This window comes from Conger conger, chromosome 9 (assembly GCF_963514075.1).
Source record: "Conger conger chromosome 9, fConCon1.1, whole genome shotgun sequence".
NCBI classification, from domain to species: Eukaryota; Metazoa; Chordata; class Actinopteri; order Anguilliformes; family Congridae; genus Conger; species Conger conger.
In genome coordinates, this window is record NC_083768.1 from 35,213,785 (window position 1) to 35,238,030 (window position 24,246).

A 24,246-nucleotide genomic window follows, 5' to 3' on the forward strand; every position below is an offset into this window, starting at 1 on the left:
TCTGTTCCGATATTATTTACAAGAATTGTTAGGGGTGCAAAAAAATTTGGCACTTGTGGCTTTCAGACAAAATGAGGTTACCAAATAAAAACATTGAAACATGAGAGTAAATGTATTGAAATAAAAGTATATCATTTTCCAATATAGTTTCAACATAGCACATATAGATCATTAACCATGTTGTTTATTATACGCAGTGGCAATAATTCTGGTGCCCACTGTATGTATGTATGTGGAGAATATTATCAGTAACCTGGTGGTTCCTGCTGGAGAGTGAAAACAGACCGTGATACTGACCACAAATTACCTGAGAAATATGACCTTGACACTTGAATAACATGCTGAGGAAGGCTTTATTTGAGGAACAGAGGTAACAGAGAACTGTAATCAAGGATGAAAAATCAAAGCTTTAAAGACGCATGCTTCTGACTGGTCAGAGCTGCTTTTCTTGTCATCGCCAGTTCTCTCCTTGACGCTTGGCACAGACAAATCTGTACCGATTTGAGCAGGGGATGTCATTCCACTTTTTCTGCACTGTGGTTACAACACAAGAGTGAAAAGTCAGTAAGTCCAGTCAAATCCACTCAGCAGTAATACGGGGTTTACTTAGTGTATGCTTACCAGACCAGTTTGCATGCACACAGTCCTCGTTTCTTTTCAAATTGTTTGGCTCCCTAGTATTCCAGTGGCGAAAGTCCATTTTAGATCCATCTGACCAAAACCAGAAACCCTCCTGAACAGGGACGACAAAAGTTTGTGCTTGTGGTGAAGACAGTACTAGTGTGTGCGAATGCAGTCTTATCTTAAAACATTACATTTTTACTTCTTCGATGGCAAGTATCAAAAACAATTTTGAAAGACAATGGAAGAAAGATAATGGATTTTTTAAAGCTTACTACTTACTACTGTCATTTAAAATTCAGCTTACTTTGTCTGTAATGTACAGTCTTGATGTTAAGTTGGTATTTTGGATATTTTGAGTTTGTGCTTGAATATCTTTTCTACTGTTAAATTACAAGTAAAATGCATTCAGCAATGTCAGAATAACATCTCATGTTTGACTGTGGAGTAGAAAGTGCACAATTATGTACTTAAGATGTATTATATAAATATAATCTTCCATTATTATTTATTGGATTGTTATTATGTCTTGTTTCATTGTGAAATAAATTGTCTTATTTGGCACAATGTGAATTTGTAATAGTGTCAGGGTTGGCTGTATCAGTTTCTTATTGATTCCTTTGATTCTTAAGTTGTGTACTGCTGGCTAGTGAGTGTAAAGCTGCCTTCATTAATCATTATACCCTCTGACAGTCTGTCAGTCCTATCCAGAATGGACGGGTGGTCTTAGTGAGCTTCTGGAGAAATGTATATTCCACTTGGCTGTGCACTGAGGCCAGGTTTCCTCCTTGTCCAACACAGTATCTCTGCAATGGGACAAGGGAGATGAGATTTGTCAGCCTTATAATGTATCATATTGAGTATCTACCATGAGACAGACAGGTCACGGAGATCTGTGCAGTTTGATAATTTTCACAGGTGAACTATGTTCTTTTGATAATAAAAAAGGCACATTAAGGGATCAGTGCCTTCTTTTTCAAGAACACAGTGTTTACATAAAAAAACTATAAAAACATACACAATTGACAAAACACAAAATTAAAACAATCAATAAAGACAAAATGAACAGATGTAGTTGATTTTCAAGAAACAAGAAAAGTCACTTGCGTTTGGTTACCATTGCGCAAATAATCTGAACTGTGATCTTTTAGATATGTTACACTGTTGAAACAGGCTGCTCATAAGTTTGATCGCAAGTTAGGGTGTAAAGTCAATACTAAATGTTATGTTGTAACGAGTTAGTTTGAAGCTAATTTTGTGTCTTTGTTTGGTTGCACCCTTCATTCTTATGCTACATCTTTGCTAAGTTCCATAAACCAAAATCATGTCATACTGTATACAGTGACATTTCTGTATTGACCAATCATGCACGTTTAAACAACAAACTGCTATTTGCTTCATATGCCCTGCTAATGTCATGTGTCAAATAGGCCTAATATAATGGCTAAATTATCTCAACGGATGCCTATCCTCTAGTCTAGCAGGTGATTCGTGATGGGCCTTGGTTAGATGTATTTGGACTGCTTTAACTGTGTTTTTGTTTATATGTATGAGTCCCTAACAATTGACTTGCTATCAATGTTTTCATTTTTTCATTTTATGACTGGAGTAATTTAATCCTGTACTGAGAGAGAAGGTTGGTTATTTTCTGTATTTCAGCTTGCTGAATATTAAAGTACGAGTGCCCAACATGTCAGTCTCATCATGCAAATTTAAGCTATCTCGGAGAATGTGCAGCTAGCTAATAGCTACCACGCTGAATTCATGAAGTTTCCCAATCTTTCAGATAGATGTGCTGTCAACGGCTATTTTAGGAATTACTTTACACCAAGTAGGGATTAGGTTTAAATTTCAAGTTGTACAGTTGTGTTAAAAACAAATAGCAGTACAACATCAGATGAACCACTGTTATTAGTAGTAGTGATATTTCTGCATGGCAAATAATTTACTTGTAGATGTAGTAGTGTAATAGAAAAACAACATATGCCGAAGAGCAATTGCCCCAGAAATGGGTGTTTCAACAAGAAAACGAACCCAAACACACAAGTAAGCGAGCAACATCTTGGTTCCACACAAAAACTTGAGTTAACGGAGTGGCCATCTCAATCCCCCTACCTCAACCCCATTGAAATCTAGTGGGGTGACATTAACCATGCAATTTCTGAAGCGAAACCCAAAAATTCACAGGAACTGCGGAATGTATAGTACTGTGCAGGTGTGAAAAAATGCTGTAAAATAAGAATGCTTTCAAAAATAGAAATGGTGGTAGTTTATTTTTATCAATTACTGAAATGCTGGAACAGAAGAAGTGAATGAACAGAGGAAAAATCAAAATCAAATCAATAGTTGGTGTGACCACCCTTTGCCTTCAAAACAGCATCAATTCTTCTAGGTATACGTGCACACAGTTTTAGATTTTTCTCGGCATTCGGAATTTGAGCACCTGTTACCTTCTGGGAAACACAGGCTGGAGATGTTTGTTTGAGAAGTTATGCTCCATATTTAGGAAATGGTTACACTGACTAAGTTTTTATTTATTTATAAATGTATTGGTAAATCTGTTGTATAATTGCAATAATAGCCCTAGGCTACACTCAAAGTTGTGACCTGATCTGCACACCACAGAGATATTTGACATCATCATGTACCGGTGGATGTGTATATCACTGAAATGTCTGTGAAAATCTTCCGTTCCCCTCCAGTCATTAACCTTTTCACACAGCATCCTCCTTTGACGTCCCCTACCTCATTTGACATCATTGATATGAAGGCGCTATGCCACCTTACATAAGGGCATACATTTTTTTCAGATCCTACTTTTAGTTATGTAAGTGCATTTTTAGTTTCCATTATGTAAGCTATGATTTAGCCTACCATTTGATAAAATGTGGAGACCAAGGCTATCTCTGCTTGACCTTTCTGATGATGCCTTTCCCTGCCCCTGATGCTGAACAACAAGCTCATTAAAACTTGGTTCATCGCAAGACAGAAGCAAGGGTGGAGATGACAATCAAAATCAAGGCGTGATTGCAATGCCTGCAAGGCCTGTGACATTTGGAATGGGTAATCATATTTTTCATATTATAATATATATTTATGGACAAAATGGTTTCTTTCCACCTTTTTATCCTCTGCATTTCTTGCAAATAAAAGTAAAGCATATAATTTTACATTAACAATGAAAACATGTAGCCTACAGTGTGTTCAATGTGCTCACTTTCAGATAGCATCATTACTGTAACCTATCTCAGACTTCACGATTATGTTCAAGATTTCTTGAGCCCGCTTTTATAAAGGACCCCTGATGTTTCAGAAATTAATTAATGTACTGTTATTATTGATATTAATAATGTTGGACATATTACCTCAGCTTTGGCCCAGTCGCAGCTTCTTGTAATATACTTGAAGCAGCGCTCATTAAAGCTTTTCCAGCCGGGAGGGCAGCTGTTCTCACACTTTCGTGCTGAGGGACACAAACACAAAGCAAAAAATGACTGTATATTATTTTCCATTGACATGCACACAAGTCAAAAGAACAGCTCCGCAAATTGTATTGTCCTGTACAGGCAGTATGTGAAGAAACATTTCAATTCCATTATTTTTTTTCTAAAAATGGAACATCTAACATGTTCCTCTGTCACAGGTTTCAAGATAAGACCATGACTGTGGTGCAACATTGTTATGCATTTGAATGAAGCAGGTATTCAAACAGCAGATTTCCCATTTCAATGCATTTAAGCAGATGTTCAGATTTTATGACCGGTTTTACATTTGGATTTTAATAACTTCCGTCTTACAGTATGATCACAGTGTTGCAATGCCCTCAGTTACCTTTAAATTTACCTTTTCATGTGAAAATGCTTATCCTGTCGATGGTCTAGTTTAACTATTTAAACAAAGGATTTTTCTCTCCCAGTGACACAGTGTACAGACATTATGAGTTACCCATACAACCTGCAAATAATGCAACTAAGACAGGGTAATTGTCATGGGCATCACACATTCCGTGATATTTTATTTTTTTCACGCCAACAAAAATGTTTTTGCCAGTTCTGTGACATTCGCCATTTTTTAGCAAATTCTGTGATTTCCTCCATTTTTATTTCGTTCCATGATTTCTCTCCACTTATGGAAGATAACTCAAACTCAATGTAGTCTACAGTGTTGTGCGTAGTATTTTAACAATATTGCCACAGGCTAGATGTATGACAGCCCCTTTTAACAACGTTGGTAACATTCAGTGATGAGAGGTGCTCCATCAAAGACTGAACCTAGCAATGTACAATTGTGTTGGAGGAAAAGAAACAATAAATCGAACACAGAGTAACACGTTTTTTTATTAATGCAATTTGAGCATACTCTATTTCTAATGTCTTTCTGTTAAATTAAAGGCAAAACAGAATGCTGGTTCTCATTAAAAGCACCTGCCTATCCATTAACTTTATTCTGTCATTTTCTTTTTTTTTTTTCAACACATTTGCCTGACTGCTCTGTGACTTTGTCAATATTTTCTGTGAAGAAAACCCAGCCTTAATCATAACCTGTGTATAGGTAGCCATCTGAGGTGAAATACAATAAATACTCACCAAAAGTTAGGCAGGAAAGAGCAGCCACAAGAATTAGCTTTGCCATTGGGAAGGAGACCATGATGGATCTTGGATCTTCAAGAGTCAGTAGAGACAGAGGATTGAAAGATCTCAATATCAGCCATAATGTAAAGTTAATGGCTCAGTACAAAAGCAAGAACACAATGGGCACACAGCTCTTATTTTTTTCCAGTTCATTAAACAAAAAAGGCATACTCTAAACCAAGAGGACAGGTATAGGACTCATTTGTCTTGAGCAATGTGATGTACTGTTCATGTTTTCCTCCACAATGTTAGTGTAGTGAAGCACACATAGATAGCTATATTACTAGTATTACTATGTTACTATTATTTGTTAGAAGACTAGTTCCAGAACAAGACAATGTGGCCAGAAGGCATGTTTCTTCTCTTACCTGTAGATACAAGCTTGAAGAAAATAGACAGGTGGGTGAAGTAGCTGTGAATGATCTGTAGTTCTGTTCTGATGAACACAGTCCTACTCACAGTGCTCCACTGCCTTTATACAGGGATTTGATAGGGATAATGTAAACAACAGTTTCACACTGGTGTTTCATAGGAATTGGCCACATGATGACAAAATTGATGATGACTATCAGAGAAAGAGGACATGCATAGTGAAGCACATTGTCATGGCAGAAAGAAAACAAATAGTGAATCCGGATATCAGCATTCAATGTAAACAGAAAGGTTTGTTCTAGTGAGCTTAATGTTGGTAAACATCTGGTCCAGACACGCAATGTGAAAGACTTCGTCAGCTCTACATTTTCAGAGCCTTTAACCTCACTGGTGTCATCATTCTTTTTGTAAGCAGAGAGGAAAAAGACTGCCTTCACATTTTGCATTTCATATTTATATTTAAAACTAAAAGGACCACAAAGGTGGGTCATTTAAGGCTGAAATAGAATTTTAAATGTTAAACCTCTTTAAATATGTTTTCATCTAAGTAATTAACACTGAAGAAGTTTTCTCCATAATTTGTACCAGTGTTCCGCCTGTTTGCCCTTCTTTCTGTTGACCAAGTCAATGTTCAGCATATGGGCTAATTATTTGACTGACCAGTAGTTTGATCAGTAGTTTGTTTCTGCTCATGAGTAAAGTATGCTATTAAACATGCACAGGTGCTCCACTTTTAACCCCATCTGTAGCACCCTTCTTTTTAACACAAGCCTGTCATATCAAAAGTTTAATGGTGACTATTCTTGAACCCTTTTTATTTTGGGTATGATCCTGCTCTCTGCTGAAAGGTACTCCCCAGGAATTTCCAGAATCACTCTAAATATTACTGAAACATAGTAACAGGTTTTTTGAATGGATACAGATGCTGGTGCCTGCGCTTAGAAATCCAATAGGGCCACTTCACTGGACAAATTGGATGACAATACCATCGGCAATCAGTATTCTGCACTGTTTTTTTCATTGTGTCTTGGCAGGTTTCTAAAAAGGCCATGTGGACACTCCAAAAGGAAACTTGGTTAACACATCATATTATGGTTCTTTAAAGGTGCAAATTACTCCATATTGTTCCCTACATGCTCATGGAAAAAGTGTGTTGAAATTGGCTTGTTTTCCCTTCCCCCTCCCTCTCCTTGCCACCTCTGGCAGCAGCAGGTCAGGAACATTGTAGAGAATTACCATATTAGCTTTCTACGGTATGTTCCTGAATTATTGACACCCTTGATAAATCTGCACAAAAAGTGCTGTAGCTAAAAAAGAATAGTTATTGACATCAGCTTTATTTTCAAATATGCGTATGGTAACATGCTTTATGGATGGAATCAACCAAAGTCTTACATTTAAAAAAAAAAAAAAGTATTTTATTTGGCAGATTCATAATTAAAAAAATTGTGAGGGGTGTAAATTTAAGTAAAATTGTATTGCGAATTTCACTTTGTTTGATTTAATTAGCAATATTTGCTTGCACCTGTGGATTTTCAGAAAAAAAATAGGTTACCAAATTCAAGACATTGAAACAATAGGGTAAACTGATTGAAAAAGGTTCCTCATTTTCCTGTATGTTTGAGCATAAAAGATAAATCATTATCCTTGTTATTTATTATATGCAGCATTTTTCCTACATTTTTATTAAGTGCTCATAATTCTGGAGCCCAAGATAGTTTACTAATCCTTTGATTGAGGCCCACCGATTAAACTTTTAGTCTAATACCTCACTCCCATCAACATCTTAATCACATTTCAGATGCCACATTTATTAAGAATCAGGCCTCTTCCTTATTTAAGTGTATTGAATAATAATGAAATATATATATATCTGTGTATATATATATACATTACACTCGACTCGTACCTGCGCCACCATTACTCAATATATGCTCCCAGGATTAGCATTATTGCTGAAATCTCAGTTCGGTGGAGAACTCAGAGGCTGAGGGTCCAGTCAACACAATACATGCAAAACTGCCATGATAGTTGCGAGCCCAGGTCGGCATAGCATTATCTGGGCTCCTTAGAGCTAATTTGACAGGAACCAGCGCCGTAACGCCCATGGGTTCCTTTCGCACCAAATTACAAGAGCCGTGCATCACCGATCCTTTAATGGGCAGAAACTTGCTGGCCTCTTACACAACTTAGAACTACCACGAATGTACCAAGCCGCCGATCGGTCGGTCTTTAGCCACCATTTCCCCCTGAGTATTCAGTTGTAATTTAGGCTGAAAAAGGTACAAGATGAATTAGAGTCATGGAGATCACGTAAGTTACAAACAAAATAGTTTCGCAGACAGGTAGGTTGCTTTAGAATGCCAATAGTCAATTACAGATACACAAATTAAGAATAGAGATAGAGTAAATCACCATACCTAGCCTGCGTTGGCTACACACAAACAAAGAGTATAGAATATGTCGTGTATGGGAAGCCGATCTTCCGTTGCTACGCATACATAGAACGTGCTGTGCGGGAAGCCGGTTACGGTCTTCCCCTGCTACACATACATACATACATACATACATACATACATACCCAGGACATGTTGTGTGGGAAGTCGAATACAATCTTCCCCGATTGGTCTGTCTCCCTTGCTTTTATGCCAAATCATACGTTTGAAACCAGGCGGCAGTGCCATAAATCAACCTGGAGGGGTGGTCAAATCTGGAATTTAGACCCCCACCGTTGGGGGTTGTTAAGTAGGGAAAATTAGATGATTACCAGGAGAGGACGTGTAGGTTTTCCCTTGAGTTACTGAAACTATGGTTTATTAAACACCATTTGGTATGAAATGTATCTCATCCGATTCCTTGATTTTACCAGATCACATCCATACCAAACAGATTACCCTTTTTATTATGTTGCAGTAATCATGAAACTTATCCATTTTAAATGCAATTCCTGTTACCATTACATAAGTCTTAATGCAACAATACAAGGATCACATGGGCAATGTTTTCAAGGTTTTACCGGGTCTATTTACAATCTTAATAGCAGTTTTGAATATTTAATCTAGGTGTAATGACAGCAGTGTAAGGCGGAAATTATTAACATCTGGCATTATCACTCAGGGCTGGTCAGCTTGCTGGCTTCCTCTGGTATTGTGGAATATGTGGCTGTAAAGTAATTTAACCCCAGGAGCATGCACCATTAACCCCCACTATCTCCGCACCCATATGGGCAGGAGCCTGTGGGGGAAGACTCAGGCCTCCAGCCGTAAAACTCGTTACTGACGGGGCAACATCCTTTACGGCACAGGAAGGTTTCAGAGGGCACGGTCTGTTGGGCCCATTATTCCCTTCGACCCCCTTCCTTACTCCTTCCCTCTCACATCTCCCTCATTCCTCAGTTTCCCTGGAAGTATGCATAAAGCATCGGATGTTTCATGACAAAGTCAGTTTAGATAATATTCATGTTTGGTATTATTCTGATTGTTTCAGTGCGACTGGTGCAATGGTTTTATTTCTGCAACAGCAAACCTTGGACATCATAACCAACCAGGAACCAGGGAAAAACTGTGTGGAGCTCTGCCCCAGTGAAAGCCATGTGCCTCAACCCCCCTGCGTTTCCTGGGGAGGCGTGGCTCCAAATTCCAGATGGGTGACCCATTTTTAGGGTTAACATCAAAGGCCAGATTTTGAATTTAAGGACAGTAAACTAAGCAATCTGGGAGAATGCAATCAGCCTCCCGTGCACACAGTGCACGTAATTTCCATGTACAGGGTGTCTGTAGCCAGGCTCCCGTATGTAGCTTTTATTACCAGGTATGAGTTTTAAGACTCCGTAATTTGGTTTCCTTCTAATGTTTTATATTGTATTTGGAACTAGTGTGTAATTACGTATGTAACCTGCCTGGTAAAATAAATTGTTAAAACTTGATCTGTTTGGTTTTCCTTACTGACACTTAATGTTATACAGGGAATGCTTGGTTTACCCCCTCGAACTGGTCTAGGGAGGATGATTATTTCCACTTACTGTATCACGGCGTATAGCACCCGTAGACCTATGTTGGTAAATCCCGCGCCTCCACATGGTAGTTCATTCATGTTGAGCACAGCCGTAGCTATGTTGGTCCGCTTGGATCCCTAGGCTGTAAACAGATATACCCGAGAGTAGCTATTCCTGCGACCTCTGTAATGACTACAGATAGCTCGTCAGTTCGTGAGACGTGCACAGCAGAGGATTGTTCAGCAAGTTCTTCTCAGTACAGGATTCCTATAGCGATCAAGTCAAAATTATAAATCCACTAAATGTGGACAACTAATCTAAATTATTATTCAAATGGAGTCAGATAAACGGAGGTGAATATATTGGCCCTATTGTGGAGATTATTGGTCAGCCCGGACCAGTAAAGAGCGGAAGGCAGAGTGGTACTCCTGTCTTTGTATCGTGGTTTATTTATTGGCTGATCTAGAATCTCCGCATAGGGGCCACTAATTTTTAACCCTATTGGTATTCTTTCAGCAACACCAGAAGGACAAGCACGCTGATACCTTCAGCCCTCGCTAAATTCCGTTGTTGGGTTAGCGTGGGGTTTTACAGCAGTGCCCAAATGAGGGCACTGTGGCCTTGTCTGGAGTCTTCCCCCTTGGAAGTGACCAGGTATGGGGTCACAGGGAGGTCACCAATGTTCTGGAGGATTATTTTCCCATGACCCAACTGCCCTTGGACCACTCGTACATCTTTCCCTTATCTTTGCCCCGAACTCCCCAAAAGGTAGTCTAAACAACATTGACCAGAAACCCCAGCTCTCAGGCCCCTCAGCAAGCTGACCAGAGCATGAGACCAAATGTTACTTCTGACTGGCTTACAACATGTACCTTATAGTCGTGAATGCTCACTCTAAGTGGCCAGAAGTCTTCCTGATGGACAGTACTACCACCGCCATTAACCATTCAGGTGCTGCGGGGCCTGTTCAGCCGTTGGGGCATTCCTGATGTCCTGGTCAGTGACATTGGCCCCCAATTTGTATCGGCCGCGTTTCGGAAGTTTCTGAAGCCCACGAATGGGCTGGCGGAACGCTTTGTGCAAATGTTCAAAGGTGCCATGAAGTCATCAAAAGGGTCGACTTCAGTGCAGCAGAGGTTGGACATCTTTCTCCTGTCGTATAGGAATACCATAGGAAAGAATCTCCGGCTATGTTATTTTTACGCCGCAAGGTGTGCTCTCATTTGGACTTACTTAAGCCGACTGTTGTGTCTGTGGTAGCACAGGATCAGGAGGCCCACGCCTGCGCAGTGCAGCGCACTGAAAGACAAGAGAGTTTCCGGTAGGTGAAGCGGTCGTTGTTCGTAATTATCGGATGGTGGAAAAGTGGACACCTGGAGTGGTGAAATCTCGAACAGGACTAGTGTGCCACCAGAATCATCCTCAAAGAAATCTGAGATAAAAATTAAAATGGTTGTATATTTTCCTACATTTTATACAGTTATAAGGGGTCAAAAAGAACCCCACACAAGACATTTGTATGCAAATTTGGTACAGAAATTCGCATAGCAGTATGTGTATTGCATGTTTACCACTCAATCCCAACAAATGAGAAAATTAGAAGAACTATACAGTTTCAATATGTTCACTGATTTTTAAGAGATGTCAATCACTAAATGGGGTCAAACTGACCTCAAACATCATAGGAGGGTTAATCATTTCAATTTACAATATACCTACGACCAAGACTGCATTCATTGTGCCATTGATCTTAAATAGTATCCCGAGATGATTGGTAGCATCTCCAAAACATCAATGAATGATGTTTTTAGACCTGTCCTGTCCTGTGTTAGTTCATCATTGTTTATTATCATTATTCTTGTAAATTATTACTTTTCATATTCATGTCTGGTTCTGTTTATATTCATTAGTCTTTGCACTCGTCTTCCCCTGTGATGTCTGAGTCTGAATGTTTACTAGCCCAGTCACTCCCCTGTCTGCGTGCCCCACTATGCGGGTGTTTACGGTAGTCCCGGGGTTCAACCTTCCTTCCAATCTTGCATTCCTTACTTCCTGTTTTCTCTCCATTTCATGTTTGTACATAGCACTAATATACGAATCCCAACTAACATAGAAGTTGTACAGTACTAATTATACTAACACACTAATATGTTTGTCAAACTAACAAACTAACATTCACTAATTTTGGGTATTTGTAATTTAAATAACTTAACTATCTTACTAACGCATCTCCAGTTTCAATTCTGTTCTGTAACTCCGCCTCGCTATTTTATCACTGATTACTTGCTTAGTTTCAGCGAAGTATTCGTACCTGTCTCTCCGTATCTCTGCATCTCCTGATTCTCTGCAATTGTCTACTCTCTAGTCCGGAGCCGTTTGTATTACAGGTGTGTCTTTGTGAATCCAGTCCGCATTTTCATTTCCCCCTCGTTATTGTGCTATCACCCTTTCATGCGTCTCACCTGATGTTTATTTGTTAGACAGTCATGTTTGACTGTGAAGTAGAAAGTGTACAATTAAACATTAATTGATCTCAAAACATTGGTTTGCTGAACACAGTAACTTACCATTTGAGTGTCTGTCAGGTGCTTGTCCAGCATCAACCCAGAGGGGTAACATTATTTACAGCACAAATAACACATTTTTGACTAAAATTTAGGGAAGTTGAGAACCCACTCGTGTCCCAGTGAGTTGTGTCCCAATGAAATTAAAGATACCATTCCCCCTTTTGACACATGATCCTGTCCATGTGTCAATTCAGCATAGTAGGGAAACAAATAGCGTGGTGAATATGGTTTAACCATGGGGCCTAGCCTGACCCCATTGGTGCAGGTGCCGTCCCATTTACAATTTGCCTGTGTGTGCACACTAAGAGTTGTGTTGGGAGGGGCTGAGGCAGTGGCCTTCGCAGCAAAATTTCCTTGAGAGATAGCATCTGGCTGGCCTGTGTGAGCAGGACATTGACATATTGCAACAGATTTAGGCAAAAGAATGGCCTCTAGGAGGCTCTGCACCAAATTCCCATATCGAACAGTTTTCCCTGAAGAAGGAAGAAAACCTCTGTGTTCCCTGGGATCTGTTTCATCAGATGTTAAAAAATGTTAAAAAGGGCATTTTCCCCCAACACTAGCCTTTCTGATGATGCTTTACCCTGCCCCTGATGCTGAACAACAAGCACATTCAAAATTGGTTCATAGCAAGACAGAAGCCAGGGTGGAGATGACAATCAAAATCGTCAAGGCGTAGGCTATATTTAGGAAATATATTGTTATGGACAAAATGGTTTCTTTCCCCCTTTTTATCCTCTGCATTTCTTGCAAATAAAAGTAAAGCATGTCATTTTACATCAACAATGAAGACATGTAGCCTTTAGTGTGTTCAATGTGCTCACTTTAAAAAATTAATTTCAAAGGACGTATTAGTGCTGTTTTGTGTTACGTCAGCTTGGGTGGAGTTATCCCTCCTATTATGTTCAGATTTTATGAGTGGTTTTACACCAGTGCCTGTGATTATCTTGTCACACCTCATTCCTGTGTTTGTTAGCCCACAATGTTAATCATTATTTAATCAGCTCACCTTAACCTGAGTTATGATACGAAGGCTTGTACTCCGAGCAACCAATAGCAGCTTAAAAATCCCCCAACTCAGCCAGGTAGACAACCCCAGGGGTTCGCCCTTCTACTTTTAACTTTTTCTTCTTTTGACCTAAATTTTGGTTAACTGTTTTTGGTAAGTCCCGGGCCTCAAGCCTTCACCTATGAATGGGATTGCTGTGCTGCTGTTTCCGTTCCGCTCAGAAACTGCGCCTGGGATGCAACAGTGTTCGCACTAACTTTGATTTCCGTTTGATTTTCTGTGAAGAATTCCGAGGTCGTCAACTTACCAGTTGTATTTCACGTTTGGAACCTCATGCATCCTTCCCTAACTGGGCCTCGGAGATCCTCCCTTCTTTTCTCTTCATTTCCAGCTTATTTACACCCAACTCATAAGTAACACTGTATTTCCAAGTTTACACAGTTGTACCTGAGCATGCCTCAGTGTGAGACAAGATTAGTCTGTGTTAGGTTTTGTGTTTTTTTATGTTCTGTAAAACCCCACGCTAACCCAACGACGGAATTTAGCGAGGGCTGAAGGTATCAGCGTGCTCGTCCTTCTGGTGTTGCTGAAAGAATACTAATAGGGTTAAAAATTAGTGGCCCCTATGCGGAGATTCTAGATCAGCCAATAAATAAATTATGTGCACGTCTCACGAACTGACTAGCTATCTGTAGTCATTACAGAGGTCGCAGGAATAGCTACTCTCGGGTATATCTGTTTACAGCCTAGGGACCCAAGCAGACCAACATAGCTACGGCTGTGCTCGACATGAATGAACTACCATGAGGAGGCGAGGGATTTACCAACATAGGTCTACGGGTGCTATACGCCATGATACAGTAAGTGGAAATAATCATCATCCTTCCTAGACCAGTTCGAGGGGGTAAACCAAGCATTCCCTGTATAACATTAAGTGTCAGTAAGGAAAACCAAACAGATAAAGTTTTAACAATTTTATTTTAACAGCAGTTTACATACACATAATTACATACTAGTTCCAAATACAATATAAATATATATACTTTTAATATCTTAAAAGTCATACCTGGTAATAAAAGCTACATACGGGAGTCTGGCTACAGACACCCTGTACGTAGAAATTACGTGCACGGTGTGCACGGGAGAGACTGATTGCATCCTCCCAGATTGCTTAGTTTACTGTCCTTAAATCCAAAATCTGGCCTTTGATGTTAACCCTAAAAATGGGTCACCCATCTGGAATTTGGAGCCATGCCTCCCCAGGAAACGCAGGGGGGTTGAGGCACATGGCTTTCACTGGGGCAGAGCTCCACACAGTTTCTCCCTGGTTCCTGGTTGGTTATGATGTCCAGGGTTTGCTGTTGCAGAAATAAAACCATTGCACCAGTCGCACTGAAACAATCAGAATAATACCAAACATGAATATTATCTGAACTGACTTTGTCATGAAACATCCAGTGCTGTACACATCGTTTAGTGACTGAGGAAGAGGGAGATCTGAGAGGGAGGGAGTAAGAAAGGGGGGTCGAAGGGAATAATGGGCCCAACAGGCCGTGCCCTCTGAAACCTTCCCGTGCCGTAAAGGATGTTGCCCCGTCGTAACAAGTTTTACGGCTGGAGGCCTGAGTCTTCCCCCACAGGCTCCTGCCCGTATGGGTGCGGAGATAGTGGGGGTTAATGGTGCATGCTCCTGGGTTCAATTACTTTACAGCCACATATTCCACAATACCAGAGGAAGCCAGCAAGCTGACCAGCCCTGAGTGATAATGCCAGATGTTAATAATTTCCGTCTTACAGTTCTGTAGTCTGCCTATGTTGTTAGCGTTTCCGTGTTTTTTTTTAACCTCCGTGTGCACCATAGTCTCCCTGTCACTTCATTCATTCGTTTCACCTGTTTCACTTCCTGATTGTTTCCCAACCTGATTCCCATTCCCTCTTGTTTCCTGTGTATAAAAACCCCTCTGTTTGTGCAGTTAGTTGCCAGATTGTTATGTGTTTAACCCATACTCTCCAGCGTTTTCGTATTGATACCCGTTTTGACCTGTTTCGTCCCCAATCATCGAGTTTGTTCTGACCCGTAGTTTTTCGACCAGTTTCTGTTTATCGACTTTCGTTTCTGGATTGTGTTTCTGTTTGATTAGCCCGTTTGTTTTCGATCCATTGCCTGTGACCGCGACTATTCTTAGGATTATCCTCAAAACATCTGTTTGCTGGAGATCTGACCCTTTGCCTGGACTATCGCTTACGAACTGCCTTATCCCTGCTATAACTGTTTGCTGGCTATTGACCCTCGCTGTACCAACCTACCCTGAGAAAATAAAGAACTTTCGTTGTGATCTCCCTATTGGATCCCTCATTCTGAGTGCCTGATATAACAATCTGGCCAGAATGGATCCAGCGAGCCCGACCCCTGCTTTGGAGATGCTGCGACTCCAGGGGCAGAGCCTGCACACCCACGAGGATGAGATTCGCTCCCTGAATCAACACGTGAACTCGCTCCTACACCAAATAACAGTGCTGACTACAGCCGTGGAAAACTCCTGGGATTCCACACCTCCTCAGCCGCCTGCTCCGGAACCAGCCCAGTCCCACCCAGAACCCCATCTTCCCCCTCCCGAACGCTACGACAGCGAACCCAAGAACTGCGTGTCATTTCTGTCCCAGTGCTCCCTCATCTTTGAACTACAGCCATCTACCTTCCCCAACCGAATGTGGCTTACGTTGTCACCTTACTGTCGGGCCAGCTCGGGAATGCGGACGCCCCCGAATGCTACAATTTCCCATCCTTCTCTAGGGCTATGAATAGGGTCTTCGACCGTTCCATCTCTGGTCCGGCAGCCTCTTGTGAGTCATTTCGCTTTCCACCAGGGATCCCGCTCAGTGTCAGACTACTCCATCCAGTTCCGGACCCTCGGGCATCGGCAGGCTGGGCCGAGATAGAGCTACATGGGGCATTCCAGAATGGTCTTTCTGACAGAATCTTGGACCAACTGACCACTTGTGAGCTACCATTGTCTTTGGATGCCCTCGTCGACCTAGCCGTCCGGGTGGACACCAGGTTGAGCGAACGGCGTGCAACAAGGCAATTCCGGGAACCCGATGTCCCACTGCCTAATCAACACCTCCCACCTCGGCACCAGGTCTCCCGAGAGCCACCCCAGCCCGAATCGGAACCCATGCAGGTGGGGTCCACTCACCTCACCAACCTGGAACGGGCGAGACGTGTGAGAGGGAACCTCTGCCTGTACTGCGGTGGACCTGGCCATTGCATCCAGACCTGCCCGGTAAAAGACCACGCCCTTCAATGAAAGAGGGGGTCTTTACGGGCGCTACTTTGAACACTTCCCCCTCAACTTCAAGGTCAACCATAATGGCTTACATCACCTGGGAGGGGACTCGCCACCAAGTACGAGTTCTGATCGACTCCGGAGACGAGTCTGATCTGCCCTACTCTGGTCCATCGCCTGGGCATTCCTACCTCCACCCTCGCCCAGGTCCTCCACACTAACGCAATTACCCTCTCCTTGCTCTCCCCTTGCCCCTCTGGCAGCAGTAGGTCAGGAACATTGTAGAGAATGACTATATTAGCTTTCTACAGTGGGTTCCAGAATTATTGGCACCCTTGATAAATCTGCACAAAAAGTGCTGTAACTAAAAAATGATAGTTATTGACATTAGCTTTATTTTCAAACATGCTTAATGAATGATTCATGGAACCAACCAAAGTCTTACATAAAAATAAAATGTATCTGGCAGATTAATAGAAAAAAATAGGTTACCAAATGAAAAACATTGAAACATTTGAGTAAACGGATTTAAAAAAGTTTCTAATTTTCCCGTACGTTTCAACATAAAATATCCATGTTATTTATTATATGCAGCATTTTTTCAAAATTCTTATTAAGAGCGCTTATAATTCTGGAGCCCACGGTAGTGTACTTACTAATCCATTGAGGCCCACAGATTGAACTTGTAATATCTCACTCCCATCAACATGTCAATGACATTTCACAATTTCACATGCCACATTTATTATTCAGAATCAGGCCTACTCCTTATTTACATTATTGGCATGCCAATAATGTAATTTAAGTTTAATGAATAATAATGAAATATATATTCAAATATAGATATTCATATATATGTTTTTAGATGCTGATATGAAATGAGATGAAGTTCCTCACTGAACATGGCCTCTGCTATGGAGTCAAAGCTGTTTTCGCTCCCCTCCTCAGAAATATTCACTCTGAGTGATTTCTTCCAAGGCCTCCAAACGCAGAGTCTTCTGTTTTGATTTAAGCATTGCAAAATACATTTTTGTAATTACATTTATTACATTTTTCAGATAAAATATTTCCCCAAAAAAGGATTTCAAAATTATTGCCACCCCTGGTTTAATACCTTGTGCAACCAGCTGTGAGTCTTTTCCTATAATTTGTGATAAGGTTAGAGAACAAATTTGGAGGGTCTATTCTTCCATGCAGACATTTTCAGAATGATTGATATGCTTGGGATATCCCTTTCCTCAATTCAGATCACAGGTTTTTCATGGGATTTAAATCTGGAGACTGAGATGGCCATGACAGAATATTGTTGTTGTTCCCATCCCAACATTTAAATAAACACAATATAAATATAAACATTTTGACACTTTGGTTGTCGCCTTTATTGTTTGCAAAATGACTAGCCCTTTATCCATAAATATGCAAAGCCTAAGGTACAGTTAGTGAGTTTGGCACCTGTATGGGAAAGTGCCAGCAGAATCATCCGCAAAGAAATCTGATAAAAATAAAAATGGTTGTATATTTTCCTACATTTTATACAGTCACAAGGGGTCAAAAAGAACCCCACACAAGACTTTTATGCAAATTTGGTACAGTATGTGTATTGCATGTTTGCCATTCAATCCCAACAAATTAGAAAAATAAAACCGTATCAATATGAAACAAGGTGAACTGATTTTTAAGAGATCAAATTGGCCTCAAACATCATAGGAGGGTTAATAATTTCTGTGTGGATTTTGATGTATTCTTCGAGTTATTGTCCTGCTGGACAATCTGCCCATGACCAAGACTGAATTAATTGTGCCATTAATCTTAAATAGTGTCCCTAGATGATTGGTAGCAAAACATCTCCAAAACATCAATGACCTACCAACGTATTTGACAGTAGGTATCAGGTTTCTCTTGTATGCATTTGAAAGGGTAATTTTCTTAATTGATTCTTAATTGACAATGTGTGTTAACATAAAGACAATGAAATTATTACAAATAACCTTTTAGTGATAATCCTTATTACTATTAGACCACTTTCTGAATTAAGTGCTTACTATGAGTCTTTCTCTGTCTCTCTCCAGCAGACAGTCAGCCTTTGACCTTAATGTCTCTGCTTCTCTGCTAGCACATTCCGGTCTTACAGCAAGGTCAACAAGGGGTATTCAGAAGACAAAATACTGATAAATGTTCGTGGCCAGCTTCATGTCTCTTTGTTTTGGTAAAGCCCCCCCTTCAGGAAAAGTGTGTATAGGAGTCTTACTATGTCTGATTCAAATCAGAAAACCGGCAAGCTTTCTCACTTTCTGTCATTTCTTTGGAAAAAAAATAAGAAAGTTAAAAGGTTTAAGAATAGCTATTATTGTGTTTTTACCGGTTCTGTGTTATCAGACGACGCTCACCTGTGATATCTTATTTGTGCATGTTAAAAAGGGATTTTTTTCCCTGCAAGCATTCCATTGTTTTTTTCTTTTTTCTTTTCTTCTTTAGACCTGATAACACCAAGACACAATCTCAGCAATTCTTAAACTGTGATCCTTGGGTTACTTATGGACCCCCCTCACCATCTTCCTTACCATCCTTAATATACACTCTTCCTTCATATGTTTTCGCCTTTTTATCATTGCCCTCACAGTGCAGTGGTATGTCATTGCCCTCACAGTGCAGTGGTATGTTTTGCCGTTCATGTATTTTTTTTGTACCCATTGCCAGACTTATGATGGTCATGGCCTTTCCCATGCTGATGGTTGACAAAGGGAATGACACATAATAGAATTGTATTGAAAATTTCATTTACAAGAATTGTTAGGAGTGCAAATGATTTTGGCACTTGTGGCTTTCAGACAAAATGAGGTTCCCAAATAAAAACATTGAAACATGAGAGTAAATGTATTGAAATAAAAGTATATCATTTTCCAATATAGTTTCAAAATAGCATATATAGATCATTAACCATGTTGTTTATTATACGCAGTGCCAACAATTCTGTATGTGTGTATGTGGAGAATATTATCAGTAACCTGGTGGTTCCTGCTGGAGAGTGAAAACAGACCGTGATACTGACCACAAATTACCTGAGAAATATGACCTTGACACTTGAATAACATGCTGAGGAAGGCTTTATTTGAGGAACAGAGGTAACAGAGATAACTAATCAAGGATGAAAAATCAAAGCTTTAAAGACGCATGCTTCTGACTGGTCAGAGCTGCTTTTCTTGTCATCGCCAGCAACTCACTTCTCTCCTTCATGAAGCTTGGCACAGACAAATCTGTACCGATTTGAGCAGGGGACATCATTCCACTTTTTCTGCACTGTGGTTACAACACAAGAGTGAAAAGTGAGTAAGTCCAGTCAAATCCACTCAGCAGTAATATGGAGTTTACTTACTGTATGCTTACCAGGCCAGTTTGCATGCACACAGTCTTCGTTTCTATTCAAATTGTTGGGTTCCCAAATATTCCAGTAGTTAAAGTCCAGTTTAGATCCATCTGACCAAATCCAGTAACCCTCCTGAACAGGGACGACAAAGGTTTGTGCTTGTGTTGAAGACAGTACTAGTGTGTGCGAATGCAGTCTTATCTTAAAACATTACATTTTTACTTCTTCGATGGCAATAGAATAACGATAATGGATTTTTAAAGCAATTATTATTGTCATTAAAAAGCTTACTTTGTCTGTAATGTAGTCTTGATTTTAAGTTTATATAAAATTGGATATTTTGTGTTTGTGCTTGAATGTCTTTTCTACTGTTAAATTAAATGTAAAATGTAATTCAGCAATGTCAGAATAACATCTCATGTTTGACTGTGAAGTGGAAAGTGCACAATTATTTACTTTAAATTTATTATATTAATAGAATCTTCCATTATTATTTCTTGTCATTATGTCTTGTTTCATTGTGAAATAAATTGTCTTATTTGGCACAATGTGAATTTGTAATAGTGTCAGGGTTGGCTGTATCAGTTTCTTATTGATTCCTTTGATTCTCAAGTTGTGTACTGCTGGCTAGTGAGTGTAAAGCTGCCTTCATTAATCATTATACCCTCTGACAGTCTGTCAGTCCTATCCAGAATGGACGGGTGGTCTTAGTGAGCTTCTGGAGAAATGTATATTCCACTTGGCCGTGCACTGAGGCCAGGTGTCCTCCTTGTCCAACACAGTATCTCTGCAATGGGACAAGGGAGATGAGATTTAATGTATATAATGTATCATATTGAGTATCTACCATGAGACAGACAGGTCACAGAGATGGGAATCTGTGCAGTTTGATCACAGGTTAACTATGCTCTTTTGATAATAAAAACAACACTGATGGAAATTCATTCAAATCAGCGGTTTTGTAAAAATGTGCAGTCACAATTTTATTAATTTAATCTTTGCTATTAAAATCAACCATTATTTTTTTATTTAGTACTCAGACACATTAAGGGATCAGTGCCTTCTTTTTAAAGAATACAGTGCTTACATAAAAAAAAAAGATAAAAACAATTGACAAAACACAAAATTAAAACAATCAATCAAGACAAAATGAATGGATGGAGTTGATTTTCATGGTCATTTGCTATTTTTAACAGTGACGGAAGGGGAAATGACAACTGCATCTGTTTGAAACAGTCACTTGCGTTTGGTTACCATTGCGCAAATAATCTGAGCTGTGATCTTTTAGATATGTTACACTGTTGAAACAGGCTGCTCATAAATTTGATCGCAAGTTAGGGTGTAAAGTCAATACTAAATGTTATGTTGTAACTAGTTAGTTTGAAGCTAATTTTGTGTCTTTGTTTGGTTGCACCCTTCATTCTTACGCTACATCTTTGCTAAGTTCCATAAACCAAAATCATGTCATACTGTATACAGTGACATTTCTGTATTGCCCAATCATGCACGTTTAAACAACAAACTGCTATTTGCTTCTTGTGCCCTTCAAATGTCATGTGTCAAATAGGCCTAATATGATGGCAAAATTGATGACTTGGACTAGTATTTGGACTGCTTTAACTGTGTTTTGGTTTATATGTATGAGTCTCTAACAATTGACTTGCTATCAATGTTTTCATTTTTTTCATTTTATGACTGGAGTAATTTAACCCTGTACCCAGAGAGAAGGTTGGTTATTTTCTGTATTTCAGCTTGCTGAATATTAAAGTGCCCAACATGTCAGTCTCATCATGCAAATTTAAGTTATCTCGGGGAATGCGCAGCTAGCTTATAGCTACTACGCTCAATTCATGAAGTTTCCCAATCTTTCAGATAGATGTGCTGTCAACGGCTATTTTAGGAATTACTTTACACAAAGTAGGGACTAGGTTTAAATTTCTAGTTGTACAGTTGTACAGTAAAAAAAAATAGATCAGATGAACCACTGTTATTAGTAGTAGTGATATTTCTGCATGGCAAATAATTTACTTGTAGATGTAGTAGTGTAATAGAAAAACAACAGACCCAACTGTCATGACATGCACACTGCTTGTTCTGAGTAATTGACTCTTTCATTGAAAGAGACGTGTTCAAAATAATAGCAGTGTGGAGTATAATTAGATCATTTGTTAATTCTGTGAAAAAACATTAATTGTCCTTCAATAAGGGAGAAGGGAAGTCAATGTTTCACACATTGTTATTAAATATATTTCCTTCTGAATTGCTAAGTATAAAGGGCCATTCCAAACATTGTTTTGGAGGAACAACGCCATTTGATTAAAGTTGATTGGAGAGGGGAAAATGTATAAAGAAGTGCAGCAAATTATAGGATGCTCAGCTAAAATTCTCAAATGCTTTAAAATGGCAACAAAAACTAAAAACACGTGGATAAAAACGAGCTGTTAAACTACTGTTAAAACAGATCAAAGAATAGTCAGAATGGCAAAGATTCAGCCATTCATCAGCTCCAGAAAGATCAAAGATGATCTACAATTACCTTTAAGTGCTGTTACAGTCAGAAGACGTCACAAAGAGAAATGGCGTAACATTCTATTGACTAATGGGAGTAAAATTGTTCTTTTCGGGTTTAGTGGTCGTTGACAGTACATCAGACGACCCCCGGGTACTGAATTCAAGCCACAGTACACAGTAAAGACAGTGAAGCATGGTGGCGCAAAAATAATGGTATGGGGATGTTTCTGTTTTAGGCCTATTTATCGTATACCGGGGATCATGGATCAGTTTGAATCTATCAAAATACTTGACAAGATCATTTTGCCATATGCAGAAGAGGAATTGCCCCTGAAATGGGGGTTTCAACAAGAAAAGGACCCCAAACACACGAGTAAGCAAGCAACATCTTTGTTCCACACAAAAAGGATTGAGTTAACGGAGTGGCCAGCTCAATCCCCCTACCTCAACCCCATTGAAAACTTGTGGGGTGACATTAACAATGCAATTTCTGAAGCGAAACCCAAAAATTCACAGGAACTGCGGAATGTATAGTACTGTGCAGGTGTAAAATGCTGTAAAATAAGAATGCTTTCAAAAATAGAAATGTTAGTTTATTTTTTATCAATTACCAAAATGCTGGAAGAGAAGAAGTGAATGAACCGAAGAAAAATCTAAATCAAATCAATAGTTGGTGTGACCACCCTTTGCCTTCAAAACAGCATCAATTCTTCTAGGTATACGTGCACACAGTTTTAGATTTCTCGCCATTCAAGGGTGGAGTTTGAGCACCCGTTACCTTCTGGGAAACACAGGCTGGAAGCTTGACAGACAGTAAAACGGACACAGAGTAACCAGGTTTTTTATTATCCGTTTCTAATGTCTTTCTGTTAAATTAAAGGCAAAACAGAATGCAGAATGTTCTCGTTGAAAGCACCTGCCTATCAATTAACTTCTTTTATTCTGTCATTTCTGTTTTTTTATTTTCAACACATTTGCTGTGACTGCTCTGTGACTTTGTCAATATTTTCTGTGAAGAAAACCCAGCCTTAATCATAACCTGTGTATAGGTAGCCATCTGAGGTGAAATACAATAAATACTCACCAAAAGTTAGGCAGGAAAGAGCAGCCACAATAATTAGCTTTGCCATTGGGGAGGAGACCATGATGGATCTTGGATCTTCAAGAATCAGTAGAGACAGAGGATTGAAAGATCTCAATATCAGCCATAATGTAAAGTTAATGGCTCATTACAAAAGCAAGAACACAATGGGCACACAGCTCTTATTTTTTTCCAGTTCATTAAACAAAAAAGGCATACTCTAAACCAAGAGGACAGGTATAGGACTCATTTGTCTTGAGCAATGTGATGTACTGTTCATGTTTTCCCCCACATTTAATGTATTGCAGCACACATAGATAGCTATATAACTAGTATTACTATTTTACCATTATTAGTTAGAAGACTAGTTCCAGAACAAGACAATGTGGCCAGAAGGCCCGTTTTTTCTCTTACCTGTAGATACAAGCTGGAAGAAAATAGACAGGTGGGTGATGTAGGGACTACAACTTCCACATTCCCACAGGAAAATTCTGCGACGTCCACCACGAATGACGTCTAACTTGGTTCAGCCAATCCCGTAATGGCGGGAGCAATAAACGGTCCCGTATAAGAGCAAGACACGTTCTTGGGATCTCTCTTCTGGCTCTCTTCTGCTTCTTCTGCCTCTTCTGCTTCTTCTCTTGGACGCACCCTTTTTGGGCATTCGCTTCAGCTCATCTGCTCCGAGACTCGGACAGAAGCTGAATGCTGCACAGCGCACTACCAGGCCTACGGACACACCCAGTTACCTCGCGGTAACTACGTGGCCTATAGTGAGTGGAAATTGTTGTACGCGGAACGCTACATCA

At 39.8% G+C, this 24,246-nt stretch overlaps 2 protein-coding genes across 2 annotated transcripts; both read right to left on the reverse strand.

The window, feature by feature from the left end:
• Positions 1–334: 334 nt before the first annotated feature.
• Positions 335–5,720, reverse strand: LOC133137788 (lactose-binding lectin l-2-like). Its single transcript, XM_061256133.1, has 6 exons — positions 5,621–5,720; positions 5,208–5,282; positions 3,987–4,084; positions 1,305–1,427; positions 622–733; positions 335–534 (listed from the first exon to the last, which is right to left on the reverse strand). The coding sequence occupies exons 2-6, from the start codon at positions 5,266–5,268 to the stop codon at positions 452–454; spliced, it is 477 nt and encodes a 158-aa protein (XP_061112117.1). The 5' UTR covers positions 5,269–5,282; positions 5,621–5,720; the 3' UTR covers positions 335–451.
• A 10,509-nt stretch (positions 5,721–16,229) lies between these two features.
• LOC133137645 (C-type mannose receptor 2-like) lies at positions 16,230–23,501 on the reverse strand. The gene is made up of 5 exons (XM_061255984.1): positions 23,441–23,501; positions 23,135–23,151; positions 20,510–20,632; positions 19,866–19,977; positions 16,230–16,471 (listed from the first exon to the last, which is right to left on the reverse strand). The coding sequence occupies exons 1-5, from the start codon at positions 23,499–23,501 to the stop codon at positions 16,230–16,232; spliced, it is 555 nt and encodes a 184-aa protein (XP_061111968.1).
• Between the last annotated feature and the right edge of the window lie 745 nt (positions 23,502–24,246).